General features: G+C 49.3%; 2 protein-coding genes across 6 annotated transcripts in view; one reads left to right on the top strand and one right to left on the bottom strand.

The window, feature by feature from the left end:
• The window catches only part of timeout (circadian regulator timeout), a 320135-nt gene that overhangs the window by 232215 nt on the left and 73130 nt on the right, over positions 1–14790 (bottom strand). For all 4 annotated transcript variants that reach the window (XM_089549434.1, XM_089549433.1, XM_089549437.1 and 1 more), the window contains one exon: positions 5282–5326. In XM_089549434.1, the coding sequence (XP_089405560.1) occupies positions 5282–5326 (45 nt within the window). The remainder of the gene's footprint in view (positions 1–5281; positions 5327–14790) is intronic.
• Positions 1–14790, top strand: part of LOC149340604 (uncharacterized) — a 135218-nt gene that overhangs the window by 90367 nt on the left and 30061 nt on the right. For both annotated transcript variants that reach the window (XM_089549439.1, XM_089549438.1), the window contains one exon: positions 7525–7583. The gene's annotated coding sequence lies outside the window, so the exon portion shown is untranslated. The remainder of the gene's footprint in view (positions 1–7524; positions 7584–14790) is intronic.

Below are 14790 nucleotides of genomic sequence, written 5' to 3'. Positions count from 1 at the left end.
TAAAATTAGAGCCACATGTCATCCGCGCCACACTTGGCAGTGCACTCCAGATGAACATCACCTGAGCTCTGATTGCACGCACCTATCGCATGCGATAGACACGTCGCCTAGGCGACGTTCCTTAATTTTGATACCTGCTCCGAAACAGCAAAATTCACAACAATATTCAGTTACAATGACTGCTTTTTCTAGCGTGAACTGGCAGCATCCGTGCGACGACGCCTCCACAACAAGACGTACACACTGCGGACAAGTGTCAGCCATTGTTCGTGTGGTGCTGTAATGAGACGCGTGATTGAAAGACAGCTCAAGAAATGACTAAGCCTTCGCGAGCCCTCCATTTTTTTTAAATTTCGTGAGCAGCGATAAAGAAAAAGAGAAGAGAACGCAGCTGAAGTGACCTCCAATTCAGCTTCCTAAACTGCATGCTCTAGTTGCAATAAGGCTCTATTCGACGCGTAGCAAGAAAGCTACAAAATACGAAGGCGTGACGGTGAAAGACTTTCTTCCTCAAAGACTCGCTGGTTTAATCAGCGCCGCTGCTGAAGTCCCGGCACTCTGCACTAGTGACTCGTTCGTCAGACGCGAAGTGCATGTAGTAGACTTCAGATGTTGCTTCATATAAATAGACAGCGAGACGCCAGATGGCATAAGATAGGAGCTAAGGTGGACGCTGCAAAAATACCTTCGCTCAGTCTTTCCAACGCCGACACTATGGTGCACTCGTAGAGAAATTGCGCCATCTTAGGCAGGGACAACAGCAACAAAAAACTTATGTGCTCCTATAAAAGAGAACGTTCTGAAACTTTCATTTGCATGTAATATTTTTCAACTCTATAACCTAACCAAGGAGTTGCCGACTAGGATATACGACATGCGGAACAGCGCTCGTAAAATACGAGACAAATTCACGAACTGGAGTCTACACGTCTGGGCCCCTTTTTTCTCCTATTTTACTTTTCGCAAAGTGCGCCAGCAACAGCAATGCATCCCTTTCAGGAAAAAAAAAGGATAGATAAAAAAAACGAACTGTCGACCCATTCGCTCAGCCAGCACGACAAACGCTGGTTCCCGCATGTATTTCACTACTCGCGACTCGTACCGGAGTACCTGAAAGCCCCCCCGGCAAACCATTTTACTCTGAATTATTTTACCCTCGTGCGCATTCATAACTCCTCAGTTCGAGCAGGAAGGCTTATTCGAAACATGTGCGAAGACAAGAATAAGTTCCACCCATTTCCGGGAAAGATTTATCAGGTATTTATTATGCACTCCATCAGATATTTAATGCCCCGTCTGGGAACGCAATACGAAGAGCACAGCCGTCAACCACAGTGAGGAAAAATCATGTGCGCCTAAAAAGGCGGCAAAAGTCGACAAAAGTTACAAAAAAAAAGGACATCGCAGTGAACAAACTTAATCCCAACTCACGTCGTAGTGCGACAGTAAGCACTGGTATGAAATGAACACGGCGAGCGCGGAAGATAAATGAGTAATGCTCCCAAATTAAACTACGAAATATCTTGAAAAATGGTTTTCAAACCAGCCAGTAACGTTATGGTTAAAGCAGTCACCGCGTTGCCATAGTTTAAGCAAATAACGCAGGCAAAAAGGCTCGAGGCGAAAAGATCCAGAAGCAGGATTCACGGAGCGCCGGTATCATAATGCTGCGGGTAGAGCATAAATCTTTCAATTAGGCTTCAACACCGAAAGGCAGCGTAGACGCGCAATCAGTCTTTGCGGCCAGGCACGAGCTAAACCAAGAACAAATCGAGCAGCCGCTGTCGCGGCGCTGGTTAAGGCGACCGCCGGAAACAAATCCCTGCGGGGAAGCACGTACTGCGGCGAGTACCCGAAAGACTCGTCAATATTTATCCAGCGGCGGCAGAATGAGCGAAGCTCTCATCACAGGGTGTGCCAGTTAGGGCGAGTTTTCGATACGTGGGCTCCCTTCAAGCGCCAGTGGTTAGGGAGTGCCAATTTCAACGAGACCTCAACCACGCGAGACAGGGAGCGGTAAGAGAGCTGAAGGAGATCGAATGTTGTCTTAGACGGTGCATCAGCCAGCAAGAGCCAGCTCTGACATAATATCTTCTCATAAGCTTAGGCTGGAGATCTCTGTATGCTTGCAGCGATGAATCGGGAACGGCGCCAGAAAAAAAAAAGAACTCGGTAAAAGAGACACGTTGGAAAAACACCAGGGCCCGTTTTAAGCCCGACGACAGTCTGTCCGTGCACATCCGCTCTTCAGTGGAGGTGGCGGATATCCCACGTGACATGGATGCGAGTTAAGCAGCTTAGGGGGTATATCCACGAGACGGTTCGGTTTGGAACCGGTCCGCATCTCCGCAGTTCGCCGCGCGCGATTGGCCGCTTCGCCACGTGACGTAAGGCCGGCTGACGTCCCGTCAAAAAAAATGGGGGGAGGGGGGGGGGGGGGGGGGGCACGCTTCGATATAGTATTCGAAATCGGAGACCGGTGTCGCATGTGTTGGCACACAGTGCCATGCCCAGAAATTTGAACTTGGTATATGTGCTTGCGAATACCCAAGTGGTGTCACGACCTAGAGCGTTTAAAAATTCGTGCATGCACGTAAGCTACGGTGCACCTCAAAACACATATGAAAACCATAGCAGACGCTTTATGGTGTTCCTTTGCATATATGTGGATATAGTGTCTGTGCGGTTAAAACGACGTTCGCCGAGAGATGGCCCCAGTGGTCGGTGTCCCGAATATCTAGACATAAAGGCTCTTTCAAACATCGCGACCATTCCCACTGTCATTATTTTAGACAGTACAGCAGATACCGATATTAAAACCTTGCAGCAGACATGTGATAGCGGCAGGACTGGTTCGGTGAATATGATCATCAGGCGTTTTTTTTTGTTTTTTTTTTTTGTTTTTTCTGATAAACCAAGCCCAGCATGTAGCACGGACACCGAAGCAGCTGCAGCACGTAACAAGATTTCGTTTCGTAAGTCTGGCCAGCTTATTTTCCAGAGAAGCGCGTCTTCCGAGGGACACACTTCACTGAGCAAACAAGTTCAACGTTGTGTGTACGGATGTAATGGAATCCGTGGGTACGGCAAATCGAATAATTTTTTTTTCTTTCTACGCTATTGAAATAGTGATTTCGGCTAGTTCTCATTTCGAAGTAGCTCTCAATGTCATGCTTCTCAATATGACGATGCTTTACAGGAAGCATAGAATGTATCCCAGACCAGGAATCCGAAAATAAAACTCCGCCCTATTTCGGCGAATAAGTTTTGTGGCGACCTGCATACAAGACAACGATAACAAGCATCGTTTGAGAGGCCGCTTGTTTGACATCTCAGAATGTCCGTTCTTCCGTAAAGTGCGCGAAAGGAACGACGGTCTTACCTTCTTACAACCCAATCATGTGAGACTGCACGTAAAAAAAATTATATGGGCTTAACGTAGTTAAACCGAACAGACCTGTGAAAGCAGGTGTTCATTCTTCAATTGGAGGGAGCACTTAAACTCCGCCTTGGGGGTGTGGCATGATATCTTTAGTGGGTTAATGCCCGTGTATGCTGAATTGGTAATTCCTACTTCAGATTCATAGATGGCGGCGAGTCCTCATATACTCCTACCAGCGCAGAGACGCAGCGGTGAAGCGATGCGCCACTGCACTGGCAGGTGGCTGTTCCTATCCCAGCCACCCGTAGGGATTCTGCGACCCATGTTGCTCTTCCCGAGCAACCTCTCGTGCAGATGGTACGACGCTCGCCCGAACTTACCCGAGTTACTACCCGAGCTTACCCGAGTAACTCGTGTAAGCTCGGGTAGTAACTCAGGTTGCTAGCAACGGCACAAGATCGTACATGCTGTTTTTGCCAATACGCTTTTGGTGTTAGCTTGTAGTTAACCGTTTGGTTTAGCTCGTGCCGGCTCCCTGGCCGCCACGACGGCGTCATCAGCTGCGAAACCCAGCGCCTGTGCGAGGGTGGTGCCCTCTGGGTGTATAGGCGACAGGCGGCAGAGGCGCGGCGCCATCTGTTGGAGCGCAGCTGAAGCGGTTGCTAGGCAACGGCGACTCAAGGTCGTTTGGTAGCCGCACCGCCACGAGCATACGCGACGAGCCGAGCTGGGCTCCAGTAGTGTTGCTTTCGCAACAAAAATGTTATCCTGGGTCAAAGGCACTATAGATTACCTTGAACGAGCTTTCCCAAAAAAAAAATCAATTAGTGGAGGTAACTATACTCGGATACAACCTATGACCGAAGCGGCGAATGCTCCTCAAACGAAGCCCTGCAGCAAGTGGCGTCGACGGACTGTCAGAACGGTTGGTTTATGGGGTTTAACGTCCCAAAGCGACTAAGGCTATGAGAGACGCCGTAGTGGAGGGCTCCGGAAATTTAGACCACCTGGGGTTCTTTAACGTGCACTGACATCGCACAGCACACGGGCCTCGAATTTCTCCTCCAAAGAAATTCAACCGCCGCGGCCGGGATCGAACCCGCGTCTTTCGGGCCAGCAGCTGAGCACCATAACCACTGAGCCACCGCGGCGGCTGGACTGTCAGAACGTCGTGCTCAATCCCCTTCCACTTGAAAGCACGCACGGTGTGACGCTAGCGGTGCAAGGGGATTAACAGCGACGTCATGACAACCGGTCGACGCCATTGGGTGGAAAGCCTCCTTTGAGCGGCATTCACTGCTCCGTTCTTGAGTTGTATCTGACCATATTATCTTTTTCTGTACTACGAATCGCGCCATTCCCGCAAACATTTTCTTTTCCACTGCAATATTCTTATTATTCTTGTACAATGCAAAAGTAAAGAAATAAAACTCTTAGGCGATCATCGGTGGAACGGTTGAATGCGTTAGCATGTGGTGATTACTTAGATTCCTTATATCAGAGGTAGACACATTAAATTTCGTTATATGTGAAGTGGTAGACTCAGGTTCGTTATATCCGAGATCATCACAGGAAAGTTAGTTATATTCGAAGTAGCAGACTTCCGATGTTCGATACGAAAGTTCGTTATATCCGTATTATCACACCGAAGTTCGTTATATAACTAGGCACACCTCGGTTCATTATATCCGAGGTAACACAGAAAAGTTCGTCATATCAGAGGCTAACACATGAAAGGTCGTTACATCCGAGGTGACATAATTAGGATCGTTATATCCGAGGCTAGCACACTAAAGTTCCTTACATTCGAGGTGGCCACGTGTGACGGTTGTCGCCATTTCCTCTTGCACAGCCCCTTCCAATGCAAGCGCACTAATAAATAAAAACACCAAGACTTACCTTCCTCCGGCGCATTTTCCTGCGGCGGCACGTCAGGTGTTAGGCCTGAAAGGAGAGACAAGAGGATAAATTTCTTGGTGCGCCTCCTTAGAGTAACTAGGAAGGCATCATGCCATACTGTACCAGGATGCAAAAAAAAGGAAACAAAAGGGAGGACAGTAGGTATCAGTTGTGGGAATGGCCAAGATGATTTTGGATAGGCTTGTAGAAGCCAAAAACACTATTCTGAACAGCTTCCCCGTGTTTTGTAACAGGAGCCCAATGCACAGAAAGAAGCTAAAAATATCAGTAACTTTAGTACAAAATTTCTCTATTGGTTTCATTTTTAGGCCTAAAAAGAAAAAATTTAAAAATTGCCACGCAGCTACGCACTCTAGCTTCGCGATGGTGCAACCTGAAACGCGCTCCGATTGAAGGAACACGGGTTGTAGAAATTCCATGATAGAAGAGGCCACCGGTCACAGCGAACGTTCCGGGATGAGATCCGGACACTTTGCTTTGTTAGAATTTTGATGCTGGAGCAGAAGCGCAACCAACACGGCGCCCCTGTTTCATGGAATAGCACAGCTCTTTTGCAGTCCGGCATAGCAGCGCCTCTCGCGATGAAGTGCTCGAGCGGCAGAGCACGCCCGACAAAGACATAAGCTCAAGATCCCGCATGCACAATGTGGTCACTGCATTAAAACCCCAGGAGAATGCCGCCCCACCATTGGATGCGGCTCTTAGATTATAACTCCTGTTTATACAAACAAAACTTCTGCCCTGAAAATTCAAATTTACGTGGTTGCACAGTACAAGCAAACTAAAAGTTTGGATTCGATGGCGCACGTGAATTAGGTCCGTGAAACAGAGCTACCAGCTGTAACACCCCTGAAACCTTATTTTCGGTTTATACTGACTCTACGGGAGGTGTGCCTATATGCCGCGCAAACACCTGTTAAGTCTAAAAGGTCCAAAATATAGCCCTATATAAGCACCCTAAAAGCAAATAGTTCTTCCTATGCATTCGCCGTGTTCGCTTCGGACAATGTTGGCGGGTTGTTGAGGCATATGCGCAAAACGCGCGCGCGCCGTGTATTCTATAGGCAGGAAAAAGAATCAAAGCAGGATTGGGGCTGTGCTGAACACAGACTGTCACACATCGAGAGGAGAAGGCAGAATCACACGCATGTGCATATTAGGTGGCAACGTCTGCCACCTCACATTCGCCGCCACCATTAGTTATTGGAATAGTATTTGGTGCAGCCAGCATTGGCGCAGTTTCATTAAAAGCGGCCAAAAGGTAGCGGCATGTGGCGGGCTCAAGGCAATGGCTCAGGATGCCCCTATGGGCGCAGCATTCCCACAAATGAACTATGGTGTTTTCTTACAGTGGGTTTCTTTCATGCCAGTAGCCGGCTCGGCAATTACAAGTTACAGTTACAAGACACAGATACAAGTTACAGTTACAAGTTACAGTTACAGTTACAAGTTACAGTTACAAGTTACAGTTACAAGTTACAGTTACAAGTTACAAGTTAGTTACAAGTTACAGTTACAAGTTAGAGTTACAAGTTACAGTTACAAGTTAGAGTTACAAGTTACAGTTACAAGTTACAGTTACAAGTTAGAGTTACAAGTTAGAGTTACAAGTTAGAGTTACAAGTTACAGTTACAAGTTACAGTTACAAGTTACAGTTACAAGTTACAGTTACAAGCTACAGTCCAGTGCGGAAACAGGAAGAGCCGGTGGTCTTCTGTGGTCTCATCCAAACAGGCGGGCATACGTGCAGGTTAAGAGAAACGCTCATAGTAATTTGGCATGCTTCCACCATGTGTTTTATGCAGACGGCTCAGTCGCGAAATGGGCCCCTTTCAACTTTACGGAACCATTGTCCACTTTTCTCACACGTCCCATCAGAAAAGCGCAAGCATTAATGGAAACTCTTGTGTGCAAGAGTTAGCGAGCGGTTCAGCGTACCATGCAGTGCCGCCGTAATAGTAAAACATCCCATAATCCCCACAAAGCCCGATAATCTGCATTCGTTGTGATATATATGTACTCAAGTTGAGCAGCGAAAAGAATTCCCACGCATGTGTCTGAACTGTAGTACGCGTCGTGCAAACGTTTCTAAAAATGGCGAAAAACAAAGCCATCACAAAGATATACCATTATATTTAACCCGTTTTCCGGAGAAATAGCGAGATTTAAGCGAAGACTGCGCTGCAAAGGACTAACACGTATTTCATATATTCTGTTTCAGGTTTTCCCAGGCTGATCACCCAGAAATCTTCTCCGTATAAGGGCGCGTCTCTGCACCAGGTGAGAAGAAATGCACGGCACTCTTTCCATATGCACACGTGAAAAAACGAGAAAGGCATGCTATGTAATCACAGGAGATTATTAGAGCACATCGCCCTCCGAAAGCAGCTATTCTGGCCCGCTGACAGCAAATTAATCTTTTTTTTCTCTCTCTCTCCATACAGAAAGTAAAGGACGCTAGGAAAGCGGTAAAAATAAGAAAGAAAGAGAAAAAAAGAGCCGTATATAATTTCCTCAAGACGAATTAAGTGCCCCTTCATGCGGTGTAAACACTACTTTGCTTATTACTGCCAACTATAGTTAACGGATCTGTACGCAACCAAGCAATACAGTGGGCAGGCCGTAACGGGGGACTTCGGACTAACTTCAATCACAGGAAGTTCTTTTAGCATGCGCTGAAATCTCACTAAATGGGCGCATCTGAATTACGCTTCTCCCGAAATGCAGCGAAGTGGGTTCTTTCAGCGTACAATTACAAGACACAACGCAGCAGCACCAGTGAAGCACCAAAGGACTATCGTAGAAAGGCTGACACTGGTCTATGGTTTATGGGGGTTTAGCATTACAAAGCGACTCAGGCTATGAGGGACGCCGTAGTGAAGGGCTCCGGAAATTTCGACCACCTGGGGTTCTTTAACGTGCACTGACATCGCACAGTACAGGAGCCATTAGAATTTCGCCTCCATCGAAATTCGACCATCGCGGCCGGGATCGAGCCCGCGTCTTTCGGGTCAGCATCCGAGTGCCATAACCACTAAGCCACTGCGACGGCTCTAGAAGGGCTGACAGAATAGTTAAATAAAGATGCTTATCGTAAGGCGCGGCAGTGTCAAAAAGAGCAGCACTAGGAATAATAAATAAAACATGGAGGACACTAAAGTCTGTCTTTAAGGGATGACGCGACAATGGGTGCCTTCAGCGACTCCTCTTGCCCACGCACACACAGACACAGTTTCCTCTTTCCCATTCACGATGTGCCGCTGCGGTGGCTCAGTGGTTACGGCGCTCGGCTGCTGTCCCGAAAGACACGGGTTCGAACCCGGCCGCGGCGGTCGAATTTCGATGGAGGAGAAATTCTAGAGGCCCGTGTACTGTGCGATGTCAGCGCACGTTAAAGAATCCCAGGTGGGTCGGAATTTCCGGAGCCCTTCACTACGGCGTCTATCATAGCCTGAGTCGCTTTGGGACGTTAAAACCCCATAAACCAAACAATCACGATGTGAAAAAGCCCACACGACATATGAAGCCCCACTTTAACCACGCCAAACGAACGTCCCTGCGTGGCCTAGGCGTATAGCGCATCCGGCTCTCAACCTAAGGGTCAGGGGTTCGATGCACGACAAATTATCCCATATCATTTGCATTATACACTTACATGTCCTCATGACGTTCGAGTCCTGTTGCACCCCGCCAATCGCCAGTTTTTTAATGTTTTAATCACTTTTTTTTTTCAATTCCGCCGCTTCCCATGTGACGTAGCCACCTTTCCGACCAATCCAGGGTTTCACGACACTACACCGAGCTTTCTGCTGAACAGAAATATTAACGCTATAATGCTAAATGGCGGTGTAAACGCAACACAAAAACACACCTTTTGTGCAGTGTTATAAACCACAAACGGCACCGATTAAAACTAGTTCCCTAATTTGCATCGCAAAAGGTTTTTTTCATCATTCGTTACTACAACTGCTTTCACCATCCAGAGTTGGCCAAATCAACGGCAGCGACCTGTGACCAGAAAGCCGAAAAATCAGACGGGGTATACGCCTGTGCTGGATACCATGAGGAGCTCAGAATCACGTCATGTAGCTGAAACAAACAAATAAGCAAGAGACAACTTTTGAACAAACTTAACGACAAAGTGTCTACCGACTGCTCCGCATCGCTGAGCGGTTCCGAAGCGACAGTCTCGTCCCTAAATGCGATTGAGAAAGAAACAAAGTCCGAATCCCCGTCAGCGACACGCCCTAACCCTATGGAGTATAAGACAACCTTGTCCATAACTGTTCTTGAGAGGGACAAGGAGCTTCGCTACACGGTCCACAGGCCACAAAAAAAGAAGGGGACGAAAACGTTGCCAAGAACAAGCACAGCCGCTCCTCCCCTCTTTTTTCTCGGATTGAAAGAGCCAGTTAGGCGCTCGCTTGCTCGCTTCTCGGGTTTCCAGAAGCCCCATCGCTTGAGGAAAACACTCTTCCGAGCCAGCGGCAACCGGTGGAGAGCGTCGTGGAAAAGCGGCGACGCGCATTAGGTACTTCACAACAACAACAAAAAGATAAGCAAACAAATAAACAAGCCGGAGACAGAGAGCGGAGCCCCGGACAACCCTGGAAAACGCAATTTGTTCCGGCGGCATCGTGCCGCGACTTCGACAGGTGCGCGTGACCCGAATGTCACCGCCGCCGCCGCGGTCGCTCCTCCCCGGGGCGTCCGCCGGGGCGTCCACGGCCGTGCACGCCGCAGCGGCGGCGACCCAGCCGCGGGCGATGTGCGGCTGTGGAAAATCGCGGCGCCGACGACACTTCCCGCTCCGCCGAAGACCCCGGCGTCGAGCGAAGGGGACGCAGGCGGCTAGACGCGGCGCGTCACCGATGTTGGATGCAGTGGAAGCCGCCGCAGCAACGCTATACCGAAAGGAACACGGTTTCGTTCGCGCGATGCGGGAAACCTAAGAAATGAGGGGTAGGTAGGAGGTTAAATGAGCGAGGGAAGTGAGCGGTAACTGTCTCATTCTGGGTGGACAGCTATACCACACCTTGAGGGAAGGGATGAAGAGGAAGCCGAAAGAGCGAGGGCTTGTTTATAGTTGGATACAAGTAAAGAAGAAAGCGGCTTTCCCCTGTCAAAGAACACCCTTCCAGCCCATGGTGTCGGCAGATTCTCATGGCCGTGCTAGCGTGACAATGCACGCAGTGGCGTAACAAAGCACGGAGTGGCGTGACAAAGCACGGAGTGGCGTAACAAAGCACGGAGTGGCGTAACAAAGCACGGAGTGGCGTAACAAAGCACGGAGTGGCGTAACAAAGCACGGAGTGGCGTGGCAATGCACGGAGTGGCGTGGCAATGCACGGAGTGGCGTGGCAATGCACGGAGTGGCGTGACGATGCAGGAAGGGGCTATGCCAGAAAATGTAGGATGGGGCTATTCCCTTTCAGCTGCCACTCCGTGTATTGTCACGCCAGCAGGCTCATGACAATCAGTCGACGCCATTGGCTGGAAGAGATTCCTCTGACAGGAGAAAGTAGCTTTTTTCTTGACTTGTACCCGGCTACCGCCACCTGCGGATAGGAGATTAGCAAGGAAAGAGTAAGTAAACAAAATAAAAATCAACAATATGGAAGGAAAGACTACACACGCATCTCTGAGGAGATTCCCATCAGACACCTCCTCCATAAAAGGATGAAAGAGGGGACAGAGAAAACTGAAGAGCACCCGGGCTCAATACCGGCCTCGACGGAGAGGAAACGCAAAGGATGCCCATGTGCTGTGCGATGTCGTTGCACGTTAAAAGATCCCCAGGTGGTCGAAATTATTCCGGAGCACTCCGCTACGACACCACTTCCTTCTTTCACTCCCTACATATACCTTCTTTCCCGACGTGGCTGAGGTGTCCACACATAGCAGCGAGACAGTTACTGCACCATTTCCGAGCCTCAAAACCGCACCAACAACGACAGGAGTTCCACGTGCATTTGCGATGAGCTTACAACCCAAATCAGGGCGGCTCATTTGGCCACGGGTTGCCCCAGCCTGGCTGCTTGTGCGCTCTCACCACGTGGGAATAGTAAAAGAAACGAAGGGCTCGCTACGCTCACGAACAGAATAAACCAGCATAACGATTCTTGCCACACAGTTGTGCCCCGACGTTTTTCCCCGACTTCTCCTCCGCCAACGACCGAAACATTTCCTGCCAGGGTTTCCTCGCTGACCTACTAAACACATTGTTTCCTCGTTGACCTACTAAGCACATTGTCTAAATAATCACGTTAATCGCATTTGAACGGTTCCAAACGCACATTAGTTTTGGAGAGGCCAGGCGCTCGCCTTGATACAAGCGCATGACGCCCAGAATGTGTACACAAAATAGACATAAAAGTTATTTCATCGCAGTTATGTCCGGTGCTTACTATACGCTCAAACGCTTCAGGCCCTTCCCCCCGGGGAAGGACCGACACAACGGGGCCCGACACAACATTTTACACTAAAGCACTGATATACATTTATTTGGCAGAGGACAGTGTACGACAACACACTATGCCTAAAGCACGGAGCCACATGAAATACAGACAGTGCTTAACAGGCACAAACGGACAGGCTCGTTTCTGCGACTAAAAGCAAAGGCTCGCGGAGCCACGCTTGGCCAAATATTTTCCGCCCTTACAAGCAAGGCACGCCTGTGTATATACTGCAAACGTCGACATAGCTCCCACATAGTTTCGAAGGGGGAACTACAATCTCCGAAGCAGGGACAAACCTGTCCTCCCTCGCATGCCTTCCGGCCGCCAAACCATGCTGCACACAACGGCCGAGACAGCGCCAGCCTCCGCCGCGAGGTAACTGCCGATAGGATTAGCAGGCCCGCCGTTTTCCGTTCGCCTAACACCCTACGACGTCCCCACAGGGGAAAGTGGGGGGGAGGACAAACGTAGGGGAGAGAGGGAGAGAACAAAGGGATGTGACCGTAATGCGCGCTGATCTCGGGAAAGCTCATAATTCCGCCCGTACAGGACCAGCCCTCCCCCTTCCCCCCACCTTCTCCAGCCCGCCCAGCCACCTCCCGAGGCATAGACATAAATATATCTATACGTTGTCGTTGTCATCGTCAACGCAGTGCTATTTTCCCGTGCCCTGTCGTCGGGCGGAGAAACGTGACCTGCTTCGAAAAAGAGGTGTTACGATTCCGTCGCTCCGGGGAATCTGTACACAGCGAAGGGATCAGAATAACCGGAGGGGACGGAGGCTGCAGGAACGGGTGAACAGACAAGACCAAGATAATTTGTTTTCGTTTTTTTTTTGTCTTCCTGACGGCGTTAAAACGAGGACTTCGCCGCGCGACTTAAGCAAATCAGCGTCGAAACAGCACTTTTTCTTGAACAGACACGACAGACGTCGCTACTAAGAATAAGCTGCGCGTCGCTTTAATCAAGCGACACGTAGCGGAGGCGCAGACAACGAACATGACACGGTCTGGCACTACGTACGACCGACGAGAAAAACTCTGTTTGTACCATCTAGTAAACAGTAGGTGACAGCGCTCGGTGTTTACAAGAGAAACGTTTCTGTAACTACGCGGAAAGAAAGTGACGTACATAACCGTGTTCTTATATTAAATAAGAAGAGCGAGAACAGTTTCGCATTCGATCCTTCGCGCTCTGCATCAAGATTTCACCCCGGCGATCCTTGACTTTGCCGGGGCAAGGACACTGACGAAGCGTCTGCATCCACAATCTACCGCAGGTTAGCTCTCGCGTTTTCGAGCGCACGCGAGAGCGTTAACGAGTTTCCTCACGCACGAACGACTTCCAGGAATAGCAAGAACGTTACGGCTTGAAATACTTTCTCTTTTGAAACAGAGTAGACAAAATATCGCTACGACTGACAGAAGAACGGGGGGAGGGGGGGGGGGGGGGGGGTAACGAACACCAGCAGTCTCTTCTGGCGCACGAACGATGACAACGCCACACATCCTCAGCTTCATTTGCGACAGTTAGGGACGTCACGCACGTGGCAAGCTCAGTGGGAGAAAAAAAAACTGCAAAAATTAATGCACCCTGCCGAGAGAAGTGACAGTACCCCAACCCGCGACAGGCAATAAGAGAGCGGCGAATGATGTAAGCGACCAAAGCGTCGCGGATCGGCGAGAGTTTCGAGTCAATTAAAAGGAAAAAAAAAAAGATGTCGAAAGTATCGGGCTGCCTGCCACCTGTCTCGTTTCTCCGAGCGAATAACGTGCCGAAGCTGCAGCGCTACGTCAAGTCCGCGCTCACACGCCACTGCAGCGAAGATCGGCCTTCCTTAATTACGCCGGGAACCAGCAAGTGCCGCTGGGAGGTAATACTTCCAGAAGCAGGCAAGGTACTAGTGCAGGAAGTTAGTAAAAAAAAAATGAAAGAAAAGAGCAGCGCTGCGCGAGAAGCAGTTACCGCGGCGGGTCCCGCGTTAGAGTTTGACACGAGCATGGAACGCTGGTTAGGCAGTAACGGTCCGAAGTGTCATGAGAGGGATATATGAAAGAGAGATGCCTATACGAACAAAAAGATTTAATATAAGCATGAACGGCGAGGGTGTTAAAAATCTGGGTCGCGAAAGGAATTGCCGGTTCTATTCAGCAGCAGCCAACGTAGAAGCTTGATGCGGAACAAGTAGCGCGCCTGGAAGAAAGTACGAACTTGGATGTTCGGCTGGCATAGCTGTCAGCGCAGCTGTTTTCACTGATGTATAAGTGAACGTAGTGGGGGACGTCTTAACTAGTAGCTAAAAACAAGAAGTACAATGGAACATAACGAGTAGAGACGGCAGCGGAACAGTACAACGAACTGTGAACCTAACAGTCAGTACGGACTGCAGCCTCATCAGAGTGTGTTTCCTGCGGCGAAAGTGAGAGGTCTACCCATTTCAAACCATAATTGCGCTCTAATTTATAACCCTTGAATTGGTTTGTTTGTTTATTTGTTTGTTTGTTTGTTTGTTTGTTCTTGTTTTTTAGAGTTTTTCAGAAAGCACCGTAAACGACAAAAAAGACAGGCACCACTTCCACTTTGAGCGTGAGCGCGGTTCGAACCCGGATGGGCGGCGCCTCATTTTTAGAGGCAGCCGAATAACTTCCGGAACGGAGGCTACGGTGAAAAAATAAGTAAATAAAAAACCCGAACTTCCTCGCAAGTGCTCGGAACTAAAACCCTGCTGCCTGCAGCACTTATGTGTGCGACCACTCGGGAGAACTTATCAAATTCAGGCTGCACGGCTCGGCCGCGAGAAGTATTTTCGAAAGGCACCCTCGTTCCGAAAGCTTCACTAGCCACCTGCCCATAGGCGCCCGAGTGCTGTGCGATGTCAGTGCACGTTACAGATCCTCACGTGGTCGGAATGGTCGGAATTGGTTTGCTTTATGGCGTTTAACGTCCCAAAGCGACTCAGGCTAAGAGAGACGCCGTAGTGAAGGGCTCCGGAAACTTCGAACACCTGCGGTTCTTTAACGTGCACTGAC

The sequence above is a fragment of the Amblyomma mixtum genome, chromosome 6 (genome assembly GCF_055824585.1).
Source record: "Amblyomma mixtum isolate Tamu chromosome 6, ASM5582458v1, whole genome shotgun sequence".
NCBI classification, from domain to species: Eukaryota; Metazoa; Arthropoda; class Arachnida; order Ixodida; family Ixodidae; genus Amblyomma; species Amblyomma mixtum.
Note: the sequence above shows the minus strand (reverse complement) of the source record. Positions and strands in the feature narration are given on the sequence as shown.